Below are 25,921 nucleotides of genomic sequence, written 5' to 3'. Positions count from 1 at the left end.
CAGTGCGGCTTTGCAGGCAGACCAGTCTTTTTCAACACGTCGACCGGTTGCATTCGCACTGCGAGGCCCTCCGTTCCGTGCCACGAGCGTGTCACAAACAACGGACTTTTGATTATCTTTTCTCTTAAAAATCTACCGAGTTCATCTTTTCCGCCATAGATATAGGAGCTTCGTGTGTGAAGGAGAGTTAACGCGATGAGAAACACTTAATCGCGCATCTTTTGCAGTCGATAGTGCAACAGGTGCTTCCGATGTCGGGAGTATTATTTAACAATTTGACAATCCGTTTGTCGGATTATTTAACCAAGCGAAAAAGCCTTTTCATCGTGAATAATTAATGATCAAAGTGCAAAAATCAATCGAGTATCTCGGAGGTTATGTGCCATTCTTAACGAGCAGTGAGCCAGTTTTTTTTCTTCATTTTAAACAGCCCCCACGTGCTTTTTAGAAATTTCATATCGAGCTTCAGCGACGATGGAATATTTGACGGAAAATTTCTCCTCTTGAGTGGATTTTGGATGAAAACAAACACTTCGTTTTTTCGTTCCACCCAATACTGGTTCGTATTCGTGTTATGTATACTATTCTTGTTATCGCAATGTTTGCATTTCGGGATCACGAGACCGTATCGTACGAATACAGCTCTTTCGTTAAGTGGGAAATCGTTTAAAAGCTCTATCGGTGGTGAAAACGTTACATCTGAAAAACCTTTGTCTTCATATGCGATCTCATAATCCGAGTAAAAACTACTAACGTGCTTTTCAAACATTTTTCTCTTTACTATCAAGCGATTTGATAAAAAATACTTGACGACACATTTAACTCGATCAGGTCTTCGAGCACGTGTTTCGAAGACGTTTAAGATCAAACTGAAAAAGAAAATTTATGAGAATCTCTTATTTCTCCGCGATTTATTGAGTTCTCGTCGTGACCGTCCCTGCACGCAGGCACGGAAAGTCAGCGACTCCACAGAGCCCAACGTCCCTTTGTTCCCAGCTTGTACATATACGTAACCGAAGACCACGTGTCAAAAACATTTTCCCGCCTGTGCATGGCGACCGGTATGGGGGAGGTGAAGAACTTTCAAAACATCCTCACGCATCGATGCGCGTAGACAAAAAATCGTGTTCCCCTCAGCCAAAAGTTACGATCTTTACCAAACTATACAATTCTCATATGTACTAAAAAAACTCGTGCACTCTTTTGAATTCGTTTAGAAAGAAATCAATATTTTTTCCTTTTCGTTGAAACGCACCAGCCTAAATTACTCAGAATTAATTTTTTGTAACTGCTGTACATTTTCGGGGGGTCCTCGCATGAGCTGTGTAGATTCCCACTGCTAACGATATTCATCATTTCGTTCCCTCTCTCTCTCTCTCTCTTAATTTCTCTTTATTCTTTCTGTCCGCCTTCGTCAGAAACTCCCTCATAATACGTGCGTATAAATATACACAGCGAGGAGAGTATCGATTTATTTTCACGTTGGAAATAAAGGGAGCGGAGTCTAAGGGTCGCCGTCCTCAAGATACCGTTCATCGAAGAGCCTATAACTGTGTTTATTCTATTAGGGCGTTTGAGTCATTGAATACACACGCATATATAGCACTCCCATAGAACATATAATTCTGTATAATTTACTCGCATATTCTGCATATACGTATATTTAGCTCGTTCGTAAATGCTACTTCAAATACGAGACTAGCACTACCATTAATTGAATACTATCGGCTTACAGAGCCTCTCGGACCGGTTTTCTACATTTTTTTCCCTCAAATATCCCGATCCTTCGATGTATTCGGAACGGGAATTTTCGCACGAGTGTTTCTCGAGAGAAGTTGATTATTCAGTGAGACAATTATTTGAGATTTAAGCCATTGAACTCACAGTTCTTCAAGCCGAGATAACTAAAATGACCACTCTGCGCATTACTCCTCTTGTGGGAGAATTCCTGGCATGAATTATTTTCACACGCCAACAAAATGGTCTCGAATCATCCTTCGGATTCCCTACTAGTGAAGTACGAACGCAATTTCGATGTCATTCACGAGTAAGCTTTTTTTACTTTCACTCTAATATAAATTTTGAAGCAAATTGTAAGATTCCATCGTTCAGAGGTAACGGAACGGCTTCTGTGAATGAAGCTTTTTACAGGCGCTGTCATTCATAAAAAATATTCAATTTTCCTCTTCGCTCCTCGTTTTCGATCAACTGGTGCGCAGAATTTCAATTTTATCACAATTTATGACCGATTGAAAATTCACGTGTTTCGTCTTGTGACCGCAGCACGCATATTCATTCGTGGAGACACGCATCGACGTATATCGTCGTAGAATCATGCTCTTTGCATACCAAGAAACATTATGCAACAGTTTCACGACCCCCCTCGTGAATCACTGTCGCTTAGTCGATAGGACAACCAATACTTGCACGCACACACACCAACGTCGATGAGTTTTACGTAATAATTGCCACGAGAGCTCGGCCAGCATCACTCGAGAAACAACTACGGTCGAACTCGTGATCACAAAAGTCACGAGCAATGGTGTAACCGGCACACATCGACGAAACAAAAATTCAACCAGCCTCCACTCCTCCCATTCCTTCGAGATTAGTACGAGTATTAAACATTGTCAACACCAATTCGACCTGCTCGACGCGTGTGCGCTCAACAGTTTTTGTACAGCTTGCACTCGAATGTGGCGCTTATTCATACGGCGAAAATCTAATGTTGTTATGGGAGTTTAAAAACAAAGCAATTGCGTCGTACGTGTCGTTGGAAACCGGTCTACCGAGCTCTGGGTCGCTCATTCTCCGCGATCGTTTCTCCCAGATTTTTTTCTTTTGCACGCAAAGACGGAATTAACGTGAATATTATCCGAAAGGATTTCGAACGAAAAAGTCATTTTAATTGCTTCGAATATGAAAGTTCATGGAGAGTGAATTTACTGTTGAAGAAAATAAAGTACGGCGGTGAAGATTTGAACAGAAGAACAGGAAAAACAAACTTCAAAATCGAGACACTTTTCCATTGCTGGCACTTTCATTTTCTCGAAGCCACTCGAATTTCGGTTGACAGTTTAAAATTATAGGAATGATTAAATTATAAGCGAAATTTATGACGCTGAAGTTTGCAACGTCGGAGTCCAACGAAATGTGCTAAAAAAGCCTCCAATAATTTTAGTAATTCTTCAATTTTTCCGTTCATTTCGTTCGACTCGAACATCCAAACATTCCAAACTTCAGCGTCGTGCGAAATTTAACGCTTTCCAACAATTTGTTTAACGTTTTTCTGTCGTCCCGACAAAAATCGAAGCGTTCCATTTGCTTATCGTTTGATGAGACAACCGAAGAAAATTTCGTGGAAAAATTCATTACGACGCTGACGCGAAATCGGGTAGAACAATTTGCAAGTGGCTTCAACATTTTTTCAATCATAACGTCAGTTCGGTGAAGTAACCGATAATTCCCGGTTCGAAAATAGCGTGACAGTTTAAGTAGCAGAACGGAGAAAAGAGAAAAAAATGAGTGGATTCACCTTCGCCTCCACAAACCGTTTTCCGACTTGAAATTACGTAAAAAAGTGCGAGAACGTGGCAAGACACTTTCGAAGCTCGTCAATATATTTTTATGTCAACGTCGTTTCAATCACCGTGACGCCATGAAGCGAAAGACTTTCAGACAGAGATAAAGACCCGAAGAAAGAGGAACAAAGGGACACGGAGGCTGCATACGAAGAGAAAGAGCGAGAAAGCACAGCAGCTAAACGACAAAACAGTCTACTATCGTCGACAAAAGCAGCAGAGAGAATATATATTTATAGCAAATGAGGTGTGCGATCGACCGCGACGTTTCAGCAAACTTAGTGAGATCATGCGTAAATGATCCACGCCGAACTTTGTTAGACAACGCAAGCGCATGCACCTCTTCCGGTTCGACTATCACAGTCTTCTGTTGCACTTGTTACCCCCTGATTTTTAGTAAATTAAAAATTAACATTTTAAAGTACAGCACAGAATATTAGCCTACTCGAAGCTTTTGTAGTCTGAGTGAAAACGGCCGACTGTAGAGGCTGCTTCGAAACGTGTTTCGTTCTCGATATTTTCCATCGTTTTTCTCTAATTTAATTGAGAGAAAATAGGCTGGCGATTGAGTCGTGTTTTTTTACTGGAGCGACGGAAGTTCCTTGCGCCAAGGGGATTGTGGATCGAAGATTGCAACTTTTATCAGTCGTTAGATTAGATATTCTTGGTAGTAGAAATCGGATCCGTTGTTTACGAAGTTGCAAGTTTCGTCGGTGCTGAGCTCTCTCGAAAAGCACGCGCTTTATTGTGACGACACGCATTTGAATTTTCGCTTTTGTTACTCTTTAGTGCGGCATCATAAACCGAGAGTCCATCACGCCTATCATCGTTTTAATTTACATATAACTTTGCAAGCCAGCGAATACACACGAAAATAGTGGGAAGAAACTCGAAACGTAAACAATGGTTTATTACTGCCTGCCGAGCAGAGCCCTGTACCAACCCCTTTTAACTACGTTTCCTGATCCCTCGTGTTCAATTTTTGTCTCGTTAGTTCGAGCATAGAATCGTTCGAACTGCACTGATCCGCGTCCCAGAGGATCCGAGAAAATTCAGCCCATGCAAAACGGTCGTATGCACACTAGGGTGGTCCAAAAAAACATTTTTTATTTTTTTTTCCGGTGCTGTCATCTCAAAAGTTTCTAAGGGGTGTAACAAATATCTTCCTGCAAGGGCAGCTTCGTATTTTGATTCTACGACACGCTCAACGGATTTTTCCATTTTCTTCAAATAAAACTATTGAGAAAATGTCTCCTATGATTTCAATGGACATGTTTTTGTAGGAAATAAAATTCTTTACAAAATAGTTCTGATGTGATTTACAACGCTGAAGTTTCCAACGTTGGAGTCCAACGAAATGAATGAAAATAAAATGATTTATCCATCAGTTTTTTATTTCACGAATCATAATAGTGTAGATTGAAAAAATACAAAGTACTAATTCGACAGGAAATAAATTGGAGAAATACTGGAATTATTGGACAGTTTTTTAGATCATTTCGTTGGACTCCAACGTTGGAAACTTCAGCATCGTTGTGATTTTCTCATAAACCTAATGGGTAAACTGTTATCAGACTTTGAATACGAGCAACTAAGTTAAATCTGATCTCATAGAATCCAAGAACGCATTTTCTATTCGACTCGACCTTATTGTATAGTTTATTTGCTTTTATCCTGCGAATAATTACCCAGTGGGTAAACAGGGAAGCGGCGTAACTCGAGAATTGTAAGGTTTAAGGAGTTTCGGTACAGAAGTCGAAATATTAAGAAATTGATCAAATTTGGTGATAATGTTCTTCAACATCAAGTGCGAAAACACAATTTTTTAAAAAATTTTCTTCTACTCAGTTATCGAGTAATTACGCATTAAAGCAGATTTCTTATGCCCGGAATGTATACCTAAATATATGGAAACGCTATGCTTATACACATGAACTTTAGTGATCAATTACTCGATAATCGTGTAGAATAAAAATCTTAAAAAATTTGTATTGTCAAATTTGGCACTAAAGAATATGTTCACCAAATTTTATAAAATTCTGAACTTTTTGAAATTTCTTATGTTTTTAGCATGGTTTAGCATGGCAACATTGTATCGCCTGTACCGAAACTCCTTAAGATAACTTTTCGGGAGAGAAGAAAATTTCAATTTATGTTTTTAAATGCACTAACATTTTTAGAAATATTTTTTTTTTAATCAAACGTCAATGATGCGAACTCCGAAGCTTTTTTCTTTTTTTTTTAATCACATTCCTTAGTAAGCCGTCGGTGAGCAGCTCGTTGTTTGAAGTGATTAGATTTCGACGATTTTTCGTCTTTTTTTGCTTTTTTTTTAAATAATTCGATCAATCGTTATAATCGGAGAAAATTTCAGTCAAAATTTTCAAATTTTCAATCAAAATGTTTTTATCATGAATACGTTCTACCGGTCAATGGTTTCAGGGGAAAAAAAGTAGTATCGATGATCGGAGAATGTGTGACCAAAGCAAACGGCAGGAAAGCAGCAATGAAAAGAGACACAATGACCAAAGAATGGGAGAGAAAAGAATGCGTGCGATTGAATGATGAATGTGCAGTTCACGTTGCGAGGAAGTAAAAGTTCAATGGCCTTAGCCCTGCGCCATTGTAACATCGCTCGAACGCGCTGTTTAAACAGAAAATAATAGCAAAAAACCGTAAAGAAAATTCCTTTTATCCTCACTGGAGCGACTGTCGATTTCGTTCGAATGAATTTACAACGTTAAGGAACCTTCTCAGTTTTACTATGTAGTCTCTTAAAAATGCTAGTGCCTAGAAGAAAATTCCATGGTCTGAATTTAAAAATTTGAGAAGAATTTTTATTTGCATCGAAAGCTCTAGATACTCAGAATTTCCCTTTCCCTTCAGAATTAACAAGAGGCAGCCATTTTAAAACCAAATTTGGAATTGGACCTTCGGATAATGTTTGTTTTAAAAGTTATTCACATAATGGGGCGAAAATAACAGTTGCCAACTGTTACTTTCGATCAACCAAAATTTTTATCATCTTTCATCCTGTTTTTAATTTATATCTTGAACCATTGAATCATTTTTTCATCATTATTTTTCTAAATCGTAATTTCTCGTTCACGAAAAGGTCTTTTATGTTAGAACCATAATAATTAAATTTCGTACGTAAAAATAAATAAACTGATTCAACGAATTCATATTTTTGGACAGAGAAAAGAAAAGCATTGATTTTTGGAGAGAACTTTACACTGAGATTGAAAACAATCGGTAGCTCTATCAATAAATAAATTCCTGACGTTCCCGAGGGTATTATTTAAAGAAAAATCTATTTTGGTGTCGACACGATTCTAAGTGAACGCTAAACGAAAACTCGTTTGTCGAATAAAAAAAAACCTCGAAACGTTGAGCATTGACTGTGATCGTTGCAACTTTCATGATGCAATCTCGATCGACTTTTTATCATAGAATTATCGTATATTTATAATCGAATGTTCCACTGGACTGCGTTCCGGAAATTCGTCCGGTCATCAAACAATCTGTGGCTTCTGTTTCGTCAGTGATGAAACATTGATTTACATTCTCCAGGCTTTTCCCATATACTGGCTCGTTTACATCGTGTATTTTCGCGCTATTTTAGTGATAGAAGTACGGGCCTGTTAATGTCATAAAAACCGAGAGTTTCCATGCTTTTGAACGTTTATTTATTGCTAGTGTTATTTCATCGTTTATAAGCAATGGGGAGCCTGGCGAATGAGGCGAGATCGTTTTCTTCGTATTTGTTACGAGCTCTCTGAAAATTCTGGCAATGCACGTGGGATTTGCGGAGTTTGTAGAACAGCCAAAGATTTCTCTGAGTTTCTTGCGGCATTTAATGGCCCGCATAAATGTTCTTTCGAACAAATTGGACGCGCTTTTTCTCACCGTAATTTTCACTTTTGCGAATGACTCACTTTCAATCTCGTTTTTCAACTTATGTCTATCACAATTATTTAAAATTTTCTATTGCTGTCGCGAATGAGAGTTACGAATTTCCTCGCAATGTTAATCAACGTAACGTTGTTTTAGACAAAATTTTAAGGGTTCCATCAACGAATAGAACTCCTCGAGCGTGAGCTCCGAGTAGGTAAACGTGGTAGAATCACGTTCATGCAATATTTCACGAAAATTTGGCATCCCCTTAATTTCTTACATCTCTCACTGGCGTTTCTCTTAGCGCCACAATTCGTTGGCACAACGAAAATCGTGCTGCCTGCTCTATTTATTGTTGGATATCGAAGTGTGTCGCGCTCGGAAATCATTGACCGAAGCTCATATGTTTTCACCTTGTTTCCAGAATTTTCATGTTTTTCGAAATTCTCTTCATTTTATGGAGAATCGTGGATTAGGGGAGGGAATTAATCGACGACAAATGGGATGGAAACGCTTCGGGATTCCATGACGCTTTCTGCGTCTCTTAGCGTAAGAAAAAAATCAGCGAAAGATGCATTTTTTATTTTTCTTACTCAGTGAAGCGTTGAGACCAAAGCGCAAAGAGAAGCTGAGGCAGCTGTCGGTACACTTATTAGGGTCACTCAGTCGTTGATTGGTGTCCAAGGTTCGTGCAGTTTAGGCACTTCAAGCATACATTCACAGACTGTATAAAATAGTTTCACTGTCCTTTGCCTCGTGGGCATCCATCGCGTGGGCTGTTCCCTAGTGGACTGCAAAAAATAATTCAACCTAAAGATTAACCGTTTTGTGCGGACGCTCCTTTACACTCGCTTTCTTCGTCACTTGAAATTTACTGAAAAATCCCAAAACGAGGACGCAATGAACAAGAAAATCGATGGCGATATTGAAACGGCCTTGCGCTTTTGTTCTCAAAGTCTTTCGTGAAGAAAATTCCTCACGAAAATAACAGAATTCGAACTCAAGATTTTTCATCCTTAAAATGAGTCCGAATAGACCTTTTTTAACGAATTGAATCTCTGATAGGTAAAATCAATTTCATGTTTGTTCGCTGTCTGTATGAATGGAATAAAAAGAAAAGCAAAATGAGTGGAGCATTAGCGTTCCACAGGCATGCGACGTTTTTACTCGTGTTTCTTCGAAATAATATGAAAAGTGATTTTGTTTTAAATTTTTATAGCCACGAATAAATTTAATATAAAAAATGAATAATTTTCCTTTTCAAAACGGCTCAACGAATGCACTCTTCGAGGATGTTGTAATAAACAGTGCCACTTGCCCGTGGACCGAGAGACAGAGAGAGAGAGAGAGAGAGAAAAGAGAGTTAAACTTGAAGAGATACGAGGAGCCGATACACTCGGAGTACGTGCGTATGCGGATCATAACAAGCTTTACGAGCATGACAAACGTGACCGCTAATGTGCGAGAAAAGTCAACCGACGTGTTAGTCAAGATAAAATATTTTTTTCTCGCTTCAGGCGGCTCGTAGCCTCAATTTTCCAGAGAGGACGTAACCGCCACTAATTTGGCACGAAAAGAACATTCCGTCGATGCATTATTTCTCTACATTGTTACACCCGGAAAACCACAAAAGTTTGCCGGAAGTTCGAGTATGAAAAACACTTCAACGATCGTAAGATTTATAACGAACCTATAAAATTTCAATTGGATGATTTCCCATGAAAAAATTGATGAATTAATTCCCAGTGACGTTGACGATTGCATTGTTCATTGCTGAAGCTAACTTTTGTCACGTGTTGAGAAAACTCGTTATTTTCCAACATTAAAATTCAGCGTCAACGTGATTCGCTCGTTCCTGATATTCCTCATGCACGATAGTTAACGCGCCTTCGTCTTACGCCAATTCTTTCATTCTGCAAGCTGAATAACGACCCTGAATACACGTCTGTTCGCGTCGTCGTAGCTTTAATAGAGTATCATGGAAAATCTTCTCATCTAAATAACCGCTTAGTCACTCGATCTTTGCTTATATAGAGCAGAGAAGCTTGCTCGAGCAGCTGCGAACCTCGAGCCTCGATTTGATTGACCCAGAGACATTGCCAACATTTTCAACACATTTTTTACGTCGATTCTTCATCCATCACAATGGAAGTTATGCAAAGAATATTGAACAATAATACGCAGGATAACTGGAAGTTGAAATGAAATCCGATTACTCATTGCACAAATCAGAATTTATGCTGATTATTTTGTTCATTTATTTTCATTGGAACGGACAAAGTGAAGTCAAAACGACGAATCGTATCGGTTTTGTCAGTTTGATTATTATTTTTTATGAAAATTTTACCTCATTTTTTATGAAAAAAACCAAATAAATAAACAAACAAGCTATAATTAATCAAATTTTTAATTCATATTTCGTAGGAATAACGATAAAAAAAAGGGTTTGAGATCATGAGCGGCACCGAAGAGGCCAACGACTAGACCATTTTTTCCCCGTAGCATCCACGTCGACGAGTGACCATCGCGGCGTTTTATCTCCGTGTGAAGAGAGCACGCGGTTTTTCTTTAGATTGCTACTGTGTTACATCCACACGAGCACGTACACAGTGACGTCACTAATACGAAAGAATCATGAGTTCACACACGAGATACGAGTGTGGCTGAAAGCACCAAACGGAAATTGCTACGATGACCCACATAGAGTTAAAACGAGGATAAAAAAATGAGATAAATCGATTGGATCGCGGGGCAAATGGAGCGAGAAAAAAATAGTGTCCGATCACTGAATTTTTTTCACTCACTCTCGACTTCTTTTTGTCGCAAAATCACTTGACGGGGCACACACTCTCGCAAGTTTATTGAGCAACTTCGCGAGCCAGTGGTTACGGGCGTTTTCTATGATCGTTGAGATACAAACTTCGGACGTCGTTAATCTGTGCTAAAGATAATGTTATTTCTTTCAATACTCGTATGATTTACGATGCCACGTAGTTTTTTCGTCTCATCCTCGAACCTAAAAATCGAAAAAGTAGAGGAAGAAGCGTCCCTCCGCCTCAAAGAAAGTTGTTTTCCAAAGTTTTGTGCCAAGAAAAAAAACAATGCGCGACTCGAAGTTGAACAAAAATTTGAGCTATTTTGTGAACAATAATCACTCACCGTCCTTCAGAGGTAAATTATTTTGAGCAACGCAAAATGATGGGCTGGTAAAGCTGTTATTATGGATGACTCACGACTGAATAATTATTGATAATCTTTGACGTTTAATCACGCGCCATTCCTTACGTACATTGTTATCATTGACACATTTCAATCGAATGATTCACGGCTAGGAACCTTCGCGTCTATTTCGTTAGCGCATTTTTTGTATGTCATTTCAAATTCAATTTTCTCAATATTCAGTTTCGATAAGAACAGACACGTTGATATTTGGAAAGTTGATTTTTTTTCACATTTTTTCATTCGATTGCTGGAACAAAAGAGCATTTTTTCTCTTCCCACTTTCATTGAATTTTTATAATCGAAAATGAATTTCTGAGGCCTCTTGTGAAGTAAAGAGGCTGCCAAAAATTGCATCGCGTACAAACAGCAAAGTGTTGGCACGGATGCGATAAAACGTTTAAATGGGTTTCAGCATCAGTATCCTCACTATACGATCATCGTATACTATGCTCCCCAAAGACAAGGACAACTACCGTTGCTCCTGTTCTTTTACTTATTGTGCTCGAGGAGATTATTCGCTCGTGAGATTCTTAGCCATCTGTCGGCCAGCACGAAAACTATCTTATGGGCTGTGATCGAGGGCGGTAACGTACGCATTTTCTGCTGGATATTTCGTCCAACGGTGAAGTACGATTGCTCGATGAACGATTAGAATTGATAGTCAAGTTTTTTAAAACTATGGCAAGTATTTTCTTGATGAAAAGCTCTCAGTTTTATCGAGGTTATGCTCTCACGCGTCGTAACATTTACGTAACTTCGTCAGTTACTGAACGCAGGATGTAACACCTTCATTTAAAGCGGTTGAAAAACTACGGTAATTTATTTACATTAATATTAGACCTTGAGGGTGAAAAAAATATGTTCGTGCTCTCGTGCGAAAAAACTAGTACACAAATAAATAAAATATTGTCGTGGAGTTATCTGGTAACGAGTTTCCGGCATAAAAGTTTTTCTATCGATGGGAAATTTATACGAATCGGATAAAAGAGAGATGCGTCGAGGGGACTTTGCGTTTTTGTCTCAATCTTGAATTCTTATCACGTTTTTATCGTCCTCCATCATCCACCGGAGCGCTTATCTCGCTCTAACGTATCGAGCCACTAGATCACGGAGTAAAATATAAAAGTAAGGAAACGCTTGCGAACGACTTCCAGCGTATCTCCGCTATTTTTTTCTTTTGCCCGGTCTGCAGGCGGACTGAGATCACAGTTTCGTGCTCGTGCGCCTCGCATTAATAAGTAGTATAAGGATGAAAACGACTTCCTCGTGATGACAGCTCATCGCGTCGCTCTACTCGATCGTGCTGCTCGGACGACCCCGTCCATTTCGCGAGCTCGTAAATTCAATATTTCAATTCAACTCGCTCGCCAATAAATCGAACGTATGCACACAGCCCTCGTTACTTCCGCTCGGAACGAGCTGATCTTTATCCTCTATTTTTTTTATCAACCGTCATTCATCCTCGACGATTCTTCGCCTCGTTAATTTCGTCGATTATTTCGCTCGTTTAGCCTCGGCTCTGCTGCCTCTCATTTTCGTTATTGTATTTCATAGAATTTTCATATTTCACCACGTATCCTCATCACGCTCTTGTCTCCTTTAAACTCCAACTCTCTCTCCTTTTTTCGTTTATTCCACTCGAACCAACAGCGCTTTCTGTCGTGTGCACAATTTTAATTACTTTTCCATCATTTTCGAACGAGCTAACAAACTTTTGTTGACGTTTCTTCCCTCAGACCCAGATCGAGCCTCCGGCTTGTTTACCTCGCTCACTACCTCGATTCTTTCGCTTCTCGCTCGCATAATACCATCCACTCGAAACAGGATCATGCGAGACTACGCAAAGATAAAGCAGATATGATACCTTCGTGGAAATTCGTTCGGATTTTTTGCTCGCACACACGGCCCTCGCTATCTCGAATGACGGACCACTTTTAATGCTACTGCGTGAACATCGTGATACGCGCATGCGACAGGCGCGTACTAGATAATCCTTACGTGCCACAGATTCGCTGCCACTCTCTTTCTCTCTCCACCGCGTTCCCCGCCGTGACAACGCGCTGTTTATTTAGCTAAATGAGATTTTCAACCTTGAATTGTAATCCTGCGACACGTTATGCGTAAATTATGTGAAAACATATTTGCCAGCATTACGGCTTGGCAGCCTGTTCAAGGCTCCTCCGAGTGCGCTGTCCATTTATGTGTATTTAGAATTTAGAGTCGTGACGATGAGCAGATCGGTAGTGTTCAATTGTTTTTCCATTGTTTGAAAAACTGAGAGTCAATTGCCATTTTTCATCAATTTTGTGCGTCGTTAGAGCTTCTGACTGGAGTTATTAACGTAGAAATAAAACGGAGTCTTAAGCAAAGTGTAATTAGGAATTTGACATCTTATAGACTCTCCGTTCGAGACTGAGCCGTCTCGAGATAAGATCGCTCGCAGTAATAAACGAAGAAATCAGTTTTGAGACGTGAATATCCACGAATTGAGGAAGAAAACATTAAAAAGTCGTTAGTTTCTCCACCTTGATGAATTTTAGTTTCGAAGACAGCTACGTAGATGCGAACTGATGAGAAACTTCGACGAGAATCGACAAACGTCCATTCGCGTGCTAGGCGGAACACGATTTTTTTGTTGAAAAGTGACTTTCAGTGCATCGCTCGAGACCCCTCGTCACTGGAAAGCGCAAGGCCCTGCGGCGTCAATTCGTTTTCAAAAAAATATTCGAATGAGCTGTGAGCGGAGCTTGAGCCGAAGGGCACACGTTATCGCCGGCAGAGAAACGTTATCAAAAACGAAAAAGCAGGGGGACTCGAACGTCACGCGATTGAAATTCCTCGAGTTGTATACTCAGCCCCGAGCCCCTCGGATCTTCGTAACTGGCATAATTGCTACGAGATATGCCCCACTTTTTGACGATCGTTAAGCATGATCGTGAACGCCAAAGGAGACAAGCAGATGAGCCTCCAGGGCACCTGAATGGTTCTTCCATGCTCGCTCGTGACCATTTCCATCGCACGCAATTGGCTCTTCGTTTCATTGTAGTTCACCTGGTCGTGGGAGGATAGCTCGCACTCATTCGTCCCTCGCGTGATTCGAAACTTCTGAGAATTTCTATTTCACGTTTATCAGCTCTGGTGAAGCGTTCGTTTCGTTCGTTTTTTCTAAAAATCGTCTCAATTCGTTGGAAAGAAAATCAGCAGGTTCGTGCTCCACCGCAATCGCGGGACCGTTTTATATTTTTATTGGGAACTTTTCACCTCGAAATCTTCCATTGACTCGATTGTAATTGTGCTTTCAGTTTCATTAAATTATACGCAATCACTGGGGAATCGTTTGAAATCTAGCGAGGCTGTTGTTCATAGTTTCTCGGATTTCGTCGCATTTATCGTGCAGTGCTAATTGAGTTTTAGTGATTCGTGTGCCCTCGATTTAATTGTGCCAAAATTCGATCAAATTTCTTCATAATTTAACCACAGAATCGAATTCATGCGGGATTTCAATTGAGTAAATTGTACGATGCGATTGTTGACATTCGTGGGGCATGGTTGAAGTGAAACCTGCAGAATTTCAATCACACAAATCGTTTATAAGTCGAGAAACGTGCGTATTGCTCCGCGATGTTAAGAAAATATTCGATGTCGTTTCCATTCAAATCGAAAGCTTTCTTTATTTCCTATCCAGGAATCCCGCAAAAAGCTCTGATCCCCTGTTGTGCACTTGCGAAATCTCATCACGAAGTTTTCTTAATGCTGCAGGCCAGACAGTCGATTTACTGAAACCCTCGCAGCACGTACACAAGGATTTGTTAAATATCGGAAATTTTTTTTTCAAAAAACATGCCAACATACGTGAAAACGTAATTGGAAATTCTATTTGAAATATAAAATTCAAGGGATCGATGAGGAATTTTTAAAAAAGTCCGAAAAATCGACGAGTATACCACGAGGAATTTTAATGGTTCTCGAAACAAGGATCAAAAGTCATTATTCGACTCACTTCAACGATGAATAACGAAACATTCATTGAAATACACGGATTCGTTTTTTATAGTGAGAAATATATTATTTATCAAGAATTTTAAAAGTATTTAGGCACCGATCACAAACAGCATAGCTTTTTGAATTTTCCAATTTTTTTCGTCCCTCGAATTCCAAATAGCTTTATGAGGATAGCAAAAAGTGATGCACGTGGGAACTTTATTTCGTCCTGTTTTCGAGTGTTATTCATCATGTCAGACTAGCACTTATTGATAAGAGGAAATGTATTGTAAATCACAAATTTTCACTGTCAGCATAGTAAATTCTATGATAAATACACGAATATACACCGAATACCATTGTGTGACATTTTACCATAAATACTTTACAATACAAACATTTGAAGTGACTGAAAAGATTTTTTACTATGCTTATAAAGAAAAAAAGACTCTTGAGTCTTTTGAATAAAAGGTATGGGTATTGTTGGTCTTTTTACCATGGTGAATGGAACAATTCTTATTACTGCTTTTCAAATTAACCCGTAGACACTGACGAAAATTTGCACCCACGAAAATTTCAAGTGTGCAGAGCTTCAATTTGACTTGATTTTTCAATTTTTTAAATGCTCGTAATCGATTACTAAGAGATACATTCATGGATGAAATAAAAAGTTTTGAAAAGTCCAAGTGCAAATTTGCACCAGTTTGGTCAGTGTGTGTCCTCAGAGGGACTGTCCCCGCAATACTATAATATTCCTAGTATTTTTCTCCAGAATTTTTGGCCTTGTTTTGTCCGTTTACAAAACTTGAAGTTGCAGGAACGAGCGTTATTTGGAATGAGACAAATTGTGTGCTCGCCGCGTCATTTCATATAGTTATTATTACATGTTTTTGCATCCAAATTTTATTGCTCATTAGATAAACTTTTGTCAGGAATAAAGGACCTGGATAGAAGGTCCTTGCCTCGGGCTGAGCTTCACTTCAGAATCTAATCCATATTCAAACGCTCGTTAAAATATGTCGACACGTGCACGTGCGTGTGTACCTTTTCCCGATAATTCACGAGTTTCGAAAAGCGTTGCATGCGGAAATTCTTGAACTTTGAAACACGTTTCACCCTCGTTGCCTTTCTCGTTAGTTAACTCTCATGGGGAAAATGGAAAACTAATACAGGCTCGTTCGCCGGGGTGTGTGTACCGTGTGATGAAATTTATGCGCGCATCGGAAGTTAGCTCGTGTGTGTAATCGTCCATGGTTAGTTACGTGAGCATAAAGTGCACATTGGAATGTCATTGTTCATAATAATTCTATGCAATCACAAAATTCGTGTGTCGGAGAGTCTTCGGAGCGCCTCATTGTCGGGAAGCCTTTTTACAATATCACTGAAGTTTGCAACGTTCGAGTCCAACGAAATGGTCGATAGAAATTCTAATAATTCCAGTAATTCTCCAATTTCGTTCGTTGCCGAATTAGCCATTCGTAGTTTTCCAACCTGCGCCGATACTTCGTGAAACAAAAAATTAGTGATTTACAAATGTTTTTTTCCGTTCATTTCGTTGGACGTTCCAATAAACTTCAGCGTCGTCTTTTTTCATTTAAAAGTTATTGAGGAATACGCTGTCCCGCGACGGTCTCGTAATTCGAGGTCTTTTATTGCGAGCGATTCTTCATTATGACATTATTCGCGTTGCACAACGCGTTTTGTTTTATTATGCCAAATAACGATATTTATAAAAGCGAAGAGTGTCGATTCTCCTGATAAAAATATTATACGGATTACGCGGTGCAGTTGCCACTGCCAATTTTTCGAATAATATTCCAGAGCACGCGCGCCTCCACCTTCGTTCCACTAAATTTACATGCCACTTGTACATCCAAGTTTCAAAATCATCACATTCATTACACGAGCCTGTTTACCTGACAGAAAGAGCTCGTGCGTCGCTTATCATAGTCCCGGCGATGCCGACACCTTCGAGATATACGTGCGTCTTGGGTTATGAAAAGATGGAAGACAGGAAAAAGAAATAAAATAACTCAAGGAAGAAAAAAGAGAGGCAGAATGGATTTTGGAGATAAGCGAAGACTTTGAGCGCCGAGAGAAAAGCTACGAGTTTTAGTTACAGTCCGGACGGCACTGTAGACGCTTGCTCTCGAACGTCAAGCTTGTATGTTAGTTTCATGAACACTTGTTGAAGCTTTATTCCCTTGAGGAGCTAGAGGAAAGGTAACGAGATAATCAGCGACCATTTTCATCCAAAATTCAATTCATTTCCCACTGTTTTGCCAAAAATTTCACGAGAATCAAGTGATTTTTTAGTGAGAAGAAAATTCATGATGAAATTATCGGAAATTCGTCGTTCACAGCTTTGCTGTTCCAATTAAATAATTACTGACTTGTCAAACGAGATAAATCGTATTCTGTCAGTAACGCTTTCAATATCGCATTCCAAACATCCACGAAAAATGACGTTGAGACAATGCTCAAAACTTCTCGATGCTATCGAATATTGGGACGATGAATTGTTCGCTTTTATCGAATGCATTAAGGACCGTTTTTCTGCAATTCAATGAACGCGCGCCAAGACCTCGTTACGTTTATCGACAGGATAATTGGAGTAGTTTCGTTACAGCACTCAAGTTTCATTTTATAATTTGCTCCAAATAGTTATCGAAAATGATCGACGTCGCACTCAAAGGTAAACGCCCATATTTCTTGCAACAACAAACATGTGAATCGATTATTTTGTTTGAAAAAACGAAAACAACGAAAAAAGAAGAAATTGTATCGCATAAATTCCATTACGTAATTCCAAGGCACAGTTTTCTGCGCTATCTCGAACTCGTGCGTCGCTCGACAGCGGCGAAGCGCGTGACCATCAACGGAAAGTCCCGCACACCTTATTTTTATTGAATCACTGCGTACATGTACATTTCTATCTACTCGTGTCGCCAGAGTCACTGTCTATTCATTTATTTATAAAAACATCGCCCGGACTGAAAAACACTTTGAAGAGTTTTTCATTTTCCTAATGGCCGCATGAAAACTCGTTGAGAAAATGAGCGATGGGCGATATGAATCGAGCCATATGAGTGCTAGTTTCGCTGGGACTTTCAAATATTGCTTCATTGCTATAATATTCTCGAATTACCGATGATAAAGAATCCTTATAAATCGAATGTCATTTGATTCGTTAGTCATGAATTTTCAGTACTCGGACCAATTCGTTATTTGAAGTGAGAAAATTCAGATTTTCCGATTCCACGAAATCTTTCGTTGACGAAAAACTAGGGGAGCGATTGATTGAGTATCCAAATCTTTGATCAACTGAAATTCCCCAAGTTCGTAATGCTTTTTTTCCTTCCACCTCCTCACAATTCATTTCTCATTGCAGCCAAAGACGAATGACAAATATCAAGAAAACTGACTTCGAAGGGCGTGAAAAATGTCACTTTTTTTCTTGTTTCAGGCTTTTGAGATAAAGGAAAGGAAGGAAAGTGAACAGACATGGGGAGCATGTTCAGGAGCGAGGAAATGGCACTCTGCCAGCTGTTCATTCAGCCAGAGTCGGCCTATCTCTCGGTTTCGGAACTCGGCGAGACAGGAACCGTTCAATTCCGTGACGTGAGTTCACACTTGATTATACTCAAGGAGCTTAGAATACGTCGTCGTATATCAATATGATCGTGAAACCTTTGAAATGGAACAAAAGTATTTGTGGATCTTCCAAAAAGTCAAGAGAATTTTTTCATTTGTCACGGTACTTCGAAGTCCCGTTTAAAACGACGCGAAATTCGAGTGTCAAGTCTCCACAAAATCTGTTTTGACTGAAATACTCTGTAATTGTAATCATGCAAATATCTAACGTCATTCAATGCTCTTTACCAATGTTTCCTACACGAACGAGAAGGTCTTCCGAAGTTGAGGAAATGGCCATTGAGAAAAAGCAGTTATAAATCATTTCACAAAAGCGTGCACGTTCGAGACACTCAATCTTCGAAACGATAACAAAATATGATATTTCTCGATTTGGTTATGTCGGGTCTGACACAATTTATAAGCCATTTGCATTTCCGGTTATTGGTGAATAAATCATAGGGAGGAATGGCCAAGTTTATTCGTCGATTTAACATTTTGTCGTAACCTTTCCTGGACGTTATCTCGCACAGCTGAACGGCGACGTGAATTATTTTCAACGTAAATTCGTGAACGAGGTGAGAAGATGCGACGAGATGGAGAGAAAGCTTCGCTACATCGAGGCGGAGGTGAAAAAAGACGGTGTCGAGATTTCGGACGACATGACCGAATTGCCGCGAGCCCCGAACCCTCGCGAGGTCATTGATCTTGAGGTGCGATTACGAAATTGAATCATAATTCAATGAGAGCGATGCCTGGAGGCCGATCGAACAATTTATTAGTCCGAAAGTGCATTCGAGTGAGGTTCGACCAAATTACTTATTTACCAATGTTTATTGTTGTTAGGCACACATAGAAAAAACTGAAAACGACATACTCGAGCTCAGTCACAACGCTGTTAATCTGAAGAGTAATTATCTAGAGCTCACCGAGTTACGTCACGTTCTGGAAAAGACCCAAGTTTTTTTCACCGAGGTAACTGAGCAATTTGACAAGCATTTTTATGAGACTCGTTCCATTGGTGTAATCGATGTTACCGTTTAGTCGAAGAATCAAGGTTCTTTTTTTGGTATGCATCAACAGGAGGAGGCCAACGATTCAATTACTAGAGCGCTTATCAACGAGGAGCCACAATATCAGGGACCAGCTGCACGAGGACGACTCGAGTGAGTAAAAAGATGTGTTTTTTCCTCCTAGCAAATACGATGGATCTGGTAATATTTTGAATATTGAATGACGAGACGATAGGAGGAATAGAAAACGTTGGAGGATCTGAATTGGAGTTTTTAAGGTGGCAAATCTATCAACGACGTCACTGACTCCAGGTTTTGAATGAAAGAGCTCGAAACTGTTTCTGCTCATTAAAAAGTTCGTTAAAAAACTCGTGTGCTTTTTATAGTTTAACACGCAACGAGGCAAATTTTCGTTGCAAAAAAATGCAAACTCTTATTTGGGGGATCCCGAAAACGAAAACAAAAGAAAGGCGGAAAAAAGTAGCGATAAAAGGTTAAGGTTGATCCTCTGCGACAGCTCCAACCAAAAGTTATGTACTGTCTGCATATTAAAAGGCTTGATAATTCGTTCGGATCGTAATCAATAACTTTGTAAAGACCCTATATACGTACTCGGTGCCAGCAGATATAGTACAAATATCATTTGCTTTCGTAAAATTTATTCTAAAAGTATTTTTGATCCGACATCGTGAGTAAATTTTTTGACGGAACTATCCAGGTTACGCTTCAACACACAGAAAAGGTTGTCTATACAGACGACATTCGCTTGTTCGCTTGCAAAATATATCGTATGCAGCCTAAACCCTCGTACTTCTCGAGGCTATATCTGTCAAACTAGATGGTCAATCACCTTGATTTTTTTTCACAATATCTGTGATATCCTGCTCTAGCTCCTCCTCGTTTTTTATAAACTTCCTAATTTTAGTACTAGCGGTAGATATGTGCCGTTTGCTTATGCATGGTCCATATGTTACGTGTTAATTGAGTCAACTTCAATTACATATAACTCGGGTTCGGGATGGTGAAACTTGTTAAAATTTTATAGAGGTGTTGTTCATATGTTAAACAATACGTATGCCAAATTTAAATAATTTCCTAATTTAACTGTCTCGTGGATGAACCACCTTAAGAGGATGGATCAGTCAGTGTATCGCAACCGTGAGTGCGAGAGAGATAGCTGCAAATTTCGAAATCGAAATTCTTTGACACAGTTTGACAGATTAAAGAAAGGTTCTGTCAGTCGATTTTTGCCATCGTTCTGCGTAGGCTGACAGAGCCTTTTTTTAATCGGTCAAACCGTGTCAGAGAATTTCAATTTCAAATATTCCAAGTGAGGTTAGTCGACTGATCCATACTCTCAACGGCTCGCGTTGAATCTTCGTGTCAGTTTAGTTATCCGTATGTTCGCCCGGTAAAAGCCCATTCGTGTCAGAGAATGCCTGAGAACCACTTGAAAACTCGTCTGCAGATTCGTTGCCGGTGTAATCAATCGTGAACGAGTGCCGGCCTTCGAGCGGATGCTGTGGCGAATTTCACGCGGCAACGTTTTCCTCCGGCAAGCTGAACTCGACAAACCACTGGAGGATCCGAACACGGTGAGAATTTGTAGCTTGTGTGAGTTCCTATCCGATTTTTCCCGTTTTATCTAACTGCAAAGTTTTCGTTGATATTTTTGTTCGGACGTATTTCTCGCTGGGGTTCCCACGAAAAGCTTATCCCTGCACTTTTATCGGGTGTAACAGCTGCCAGAACGATAATCCTTTGGCTCCGTGCGGAATAATATTGCTAAGATGGTGAAAAAGCTCTCGAGTCTGCTTCGTAAAGCGTGCTCGTGATCTTTGCGCTAATGAGAAATCGATGCCTCTCCTAGGGGAACGAGATATACAAGACGGTTTTCGTAGCTTTCTTCCAAGGAGAACAACTCAAGAGTCGTATCAAAAAAGTATGCAGCGGTTTCCACGCTTCCCTGTATCCTTGCCCAAACAGCCACGCCGAGAGGTTAGACATGGTCAAAGGTGTTCGTACTCGTCTCGAGGATCTCAACCTGGTAAGCAACGGCATCGATCACCCAGCGAAGCTGAAAATCCCCTGCAAACATTTCTCTCTCTTTAAATTCCTTGCTTTTCTTATCTCTTCCTCCAAGGTTCTCAATCAGACGCAGGATCATCGTCAAAGAGTCCTCCACAACGTTGCCAAAGAACTTCCCAACTGGAGCATCATGGTACGCAAAATGAAGGCCATTTATCATACGATGAATCTCTTCAACATGGACGTATCGAAAAAGTGTCTTATCGGAGAATGCTGGGTACCGATGGCCGACCTCGCTATTGTTCAAAGCTGCCTCACCGAAGGATCGGTAAGTATCATTTTTTCATCGAATCGAAATAAATCGTTGTCGAATCTAGGAAAAAAGCTCCTTGTGACACCTTAACGAGGTGATTCATTTTTCTGGTACTTTTTACTGTGTAAGCTCATCGTTAACTAACCTGGGGCCTCATGTTTTAATGTGGGAATAACAAGCTGACAGCAGCGTAAAAAAAGCCTGCTGGGAATAGCACTCGACACTGCACTCAGCCCCAGAGGCTCGAGTTTCGACAGATCGCAATGGAAATTACAGACGATTTATCTTTGAAATTGTACAGTTCATATAACCGTAATATTCGTAGATTTTGTCAAATGATAGAATGAGACTTAGGCATATTTCTGTGGCAATTAAAATCACGATATTATTGAACGTCGAGACGTTTTATCTCAAATCCAGTATGATGTATCGCAGCGTTTATGTGGAAGTTCGATACCTTCGTTCCTAAACGTCATTCACACGAACGAAGATCCTCCAACGTTTAATAGAACGAACAAGTTTACCAAAGGATTTCAAAACTTGATAGACGCTTATGGAGTCGCGTCGTATCGCGAGGCGAATCCGGCCCTCTACACCATCGTCACATTCCCATTTCTCTTTGGCATCATGTTCGGTGATGCTGGACACGGTGAGTTGCCATCTGAACATGAGCAACGATTATCTTTTTCAACCGTTCAGTACAGAATCTTGCACTCCATTAATTGCTTAAATATTTTCCATTTTTTTCCATATTCAGGTCTGATAATGACGTTGTTTGGTGGCTGGATGGTAATCTGGGAGAAAAGCTTGTCCCAGAAGAAAAATGGTGGCGAAATATGGAATATATTCTTCGGTGGACGTTACATTATACTTCTCATGGGATTTTTCTCCATTTACACCGGGATTATTTACAACGACATGTTCTCCAAGTCCATCAACGTGTTTGGCTCGAGTTGGAGTGCCAAGACGTTCTCGGCCCACGATTTACTCACTAATGAAACTATGACTCTCGATCCGGCGACGTCACAGTACTTTCAGGTACCGTACCCCCTGGGTATGGATCCTGTCTGGGCACTCGCTAAAAATAAAATCATATTTCTCAACTCTTACAAGATGAAATTGTCCATTATTTTTGGCGTCGTCCACATGATGTTCGGTGTGTGCGTCAGCATGGTCAACATCATGTAAGTAACGTTGGGAAATCAATTTTTGATCTTTCTTCGTCGGGGCACGTGTTTAAAACTGAAAAACTTGTTTTTCAGACACTTCAAGAAGTACTCGAGTATCGTCTTCCAATTTTTGCCGCAATTGCTGTTCCTCGTTCTCTTGTTCACTTACATGGCGGTCCTCATGTTCATCAAATGGATCGCTTTTGCCGCTACAACCAAGCCCGAAGGTAAAAATAGACAAGAATTGAATCGGCTAGAGCGGGCGGCATCCTTGAATTTTTCTTTCGTTCTGAAAGAGAATAATAATTTTGAGAATTTTGATCGTTACAACTTTCATTAATTCCCTGGTGTTTCATACTTACGTTTATCTTTTTCTGTCCTTTTACCAGAGTTCGCTTCGTCGCCAACTTGCGCTCCGTCCGTCCTCGTAACTTTTATCAACATGATGCTTTTCCACGAAGCGAAAGTATCCGAGGGATGTTCGGAATTTATGTTTCCTGGTCAGGCAATAACGCAAAAAATTTTCATTGCCGTCGCACTGGTTTGCGTTCCTGTGATGCTTTTTGGAAAACCATTTTATATTTTAGCAACGAAGAAAAAACCACGCAAGAATCAGCAAGTGAGTTTTAATGAAAAAGTATTGAACTTTTTTACTGACGTTGAGAAATATCGATCGCTTCCGTCGTTCCTCAATTTATTTGATTTTTCGAAAATTCATCAATTCCGAAAGTTAAAAATCCTCCGGACGAATGGAATCGACTGTTTTATCTTTTATTTATTCATTTTTCTTATTTTTCATTAACCATTTTGAAGCACACGAATGGCTCGGCTTCTCAGGATATCGAGCTACAGAGCGAAGCGCTCCCGGTCCCTTCGACCAGTGAAAGTCGTGGCGGAAGTGACCCCCACGGCGAAGACACAGGGTTTGGTGAAATAATGATCGTCTCGGCGATCCACACCATCGAGTACGTCCTGTCAACTGTCTCCCACACTGCGTCGTATCTTCGTCTTTGGGCGTTGTCTTTGGCTCATGCACAACTCTCCGAAGTACTGTGGACACAAATTCTTCACATGGGATTTGGGGCCGAGGATGGTGAATGGTTCAAAAGTGCTTTCGCTTTCATTGCCTTTGGTGCGTGGTCGTTTTTCACCATAGCCATTCTCGTCATGATGGAAGGCTTGTCAGCTTTTCTTCATACGCTGCGACTTCACTGGTAAGAATTCGAAAAACAAGTTTATCATTTCCATTTGTCTGTCACGATATTTCATCAATGTGAAGTTTGTTCGTTTGATTATTCAATATTCCGATATTTGATGCTTTATATATACATTTATGGAAAACTGAAATTAGTGTAAGACAATTGTCAAGCTTGATTTTTCATTTCCCCATGAAAACATGTTAGCTGTCAACAATATTTTTTTTCTCTGCAGGGTCGAATTCATGAGCAAATTTTACGACGGCCAAGGTTATCTGTTTCAACCGTTCTGTTTCAAGAGCATATTGGACGCCGACGATACTGAGGAGTTGAAGTAAAAATAATTTTAAAAAACGCATAAAAAATATAAAATCAAAAGACTTTCGAAAGTTACTGCAATAAAAAATGCCTTTTGTCGTTATCAGATGTGAAAAAAGTTCGATATCAGCAGGAGATGAATTTTCAAATTTTAACTTTACGATGTAATCAGATCGACTTGTGAACGCAAATTTGACGAAGAATTTGTTTCATTCTCAAACGAATATGTAAAACCAAAAGAGTGTTCCGTAGCACTGAAACAATTGAGAGAAAAGCGTGTACTTTGAAATCAAAGGAATGTCTGCTTGCAAAACGACTCGACAAAAAATCGGTTCAGTTTGAACAGAAACTTTTTGCCCCCAGCGATAAAAATCTATCTGCGATGTTTATGTGAATACGTAAAATTGCTTCCTCGTTTTCTATTCCGTAAAAAAATAAAAGACAAAAACTTTTTCGAGTCAACGTTATTTGAGCTCGCTTGCTCCAGCAACGAAACCTTTTTTTTCGATGGTTTCCGATAATCGATATTTGTTTACTCTTCACAGAAATATATTTCTGAGTAAATAAAAAGCCAAACAAAGATAAAATTGCGCAATTTTTAGAAAAATCCTCTACTGCGAGCCACGTGAACTTTTTGCACAATGTATTCATTCCAGTGATAATCAAATGCTTAGAATTTAGCATATCAACGAGAAATATTTACGACAAAAATATACCGTAAGATTGTTTAGCCAAACAAAGAAAGACGAAAAAATATCACTCCCGTCTGCAAACATGGAGTTTCACCGCCGTCATAAATGACTTTACGAAAAAATATACAAATTATCGATTTTAAATGAAAAATAATCGTTTTCATATCATCGATACAGTACTTTTCTACAATCCATTTACGCAAGAAGAGTCCTCATGATTTTGAAACGTGATCAAAAGTGGACGTGAGTGATACGAAGATGTATTTTATTACATAGTAATATATTACCTTTATATGTATACATCAAACGAATAAATCGATATGAATTTACAGTGCGATTTTTCGATGAATTCCAAACCTCCTTGATTCGTTGATCTTCACTTTCGTTGGAATATCTTCAATCCGAATTTTGAGTCTCCGTGTAAATGAAAAAATTCATGAATATTCATGTCGACGATAATCTTTTGACTGCCGAGAAAATAATGAAATGCGCAATGCATAAATAACGAAGTTATTTCTTCCTTACGTTTCGACCACGAACTTCCTACATAAAGAAGTTGCACAGAGAATATTGTTTTCCAACGATTCCGGCTTGTGAGTGAATGAATGACGAAACTTTAAACACGCAACTGCGGCGTTTCCTCGTCAGAAAATGAAAAGCTCTGGCTCATCATCCACAATTTGGGTAGTTTCGTAACTTAATTACTTTTTGAATGTCTTCTGGTCCTTTTGGATCAATCCATTTATTTTTAAAGAATTGACTGTATAAACTGTCCACGTATGATGTCGTATACGTCACATGGTGTAACGAAAGTCGAGGCTGTAAAGGGAGAAGAGATTCCCAGAGGATTAAGTTCACTTCTGAGTACTGAACTCAAA

The 25,921-nt window shown here is 39.6% G+C and overlaps 1 protein-coding gene and 1 non-coding gene across 9 annotated transcripts; one reads left to right on the top strand and one right to left on the bottom strand.

Annotated features, from left to right (window-relative positions):
• The first annotated feature begins 19 nt into the window (after positions 1–19).
• Vha100-2 (V-type ATPase subunit a family protein Vha100-2) lies at positions 20–25,374 on the top strand. 8 transcript variants are annotated; one of them, XM_043426630.1, is made up of 14 exons: positions 20–559; positions 18,148–18,302; positions 18,848–19,027; positions 19,161–19,289; positions 19,365–19,480; positions 20,796–20,922; positions 21,198–21,374; positions 21,471–21,683; positions 22,089–22,317; positions 22,426–22,852; positions 22,931–23,064; positions 23,227–23,456; positions 23,675–24,051; positions 24,269–25,374. In XM_043426630.1, exons 2-14 carry the CDS (start codon positions 18,186–18,188, stop codon positions 24,369–24,371), a joined length of 2,559 nt encoding a protein of 852 aa, XP_043282565.1. In that variant the 5' UTR covers positions 20–559; positions 18,148–18,185; the 3' UTR covers positions 24,372–25,374. The 8 variants fall into 8 exon arrangements, with proteins under 8 accessions (XP_043282565.1, XP_043282533.1, XP_043282583.1 ...); XM_043426598.1 differs by having other exon boundaries at positions 23,651–24,051; XM_043426648.1 differs by having other exon boundaries at positions 21–559; positions 19,398–19,480; positions 22,104–22,317; positions 23,651–24,051.
• On the bottom strand, positions 11,038–11,170 carry LOC122405653 (U4atac minor spliceosomal RNA). The gene has a single exon (XR_006259801.1). It is a non-coding gene; the product is annotated as a U4atac minor spliceosomal RNA (small nuclear RNA).
• Positions 25,375–25,921: the final 547 nt, after the last annotated feature.

This window comes from Venturia canescens, chromosome 1, assembly GCF_019457755.1.
Source record: "Venturia canescens isolate UGA chromosome 1, ASM1945775v1, whole genome shotgun sequence".
NCBI lineage: Eukaryota > Metazoa > Arthropoda > Insecta > Hymenoptera > Ichneumonidae > Venturia > Venturia canescens.
The sequence above is the reverse complement of the archived record's forward strand: the minus strand, read 5'-3'. Positions and strand labels throughout refer to the sequence as shown.

Coding starts and splice junctions, on each gene's coding strand:
- Vha100-2 (XM_043426598.1), top strand. CDS start 18,186: ATGGGGAGCATGTTCAGGAGCGAGGAAATGGCACTCTGCCAGCTGTTC. Junction 20,923..21,197: donor CACTGGAGGATCCGAACACG/GTGAGAATTTGT, acceptor TGCCTCTCCTAG/GGGAACGAGATATACAAGAC. Junction 22,853..22,930: donor GTCAGCATGGTCAACATCAT/GTAAGTAACGTT, acceptor CTTGTTTTTCAG/ACACTTCAAGAAGTACTCGA.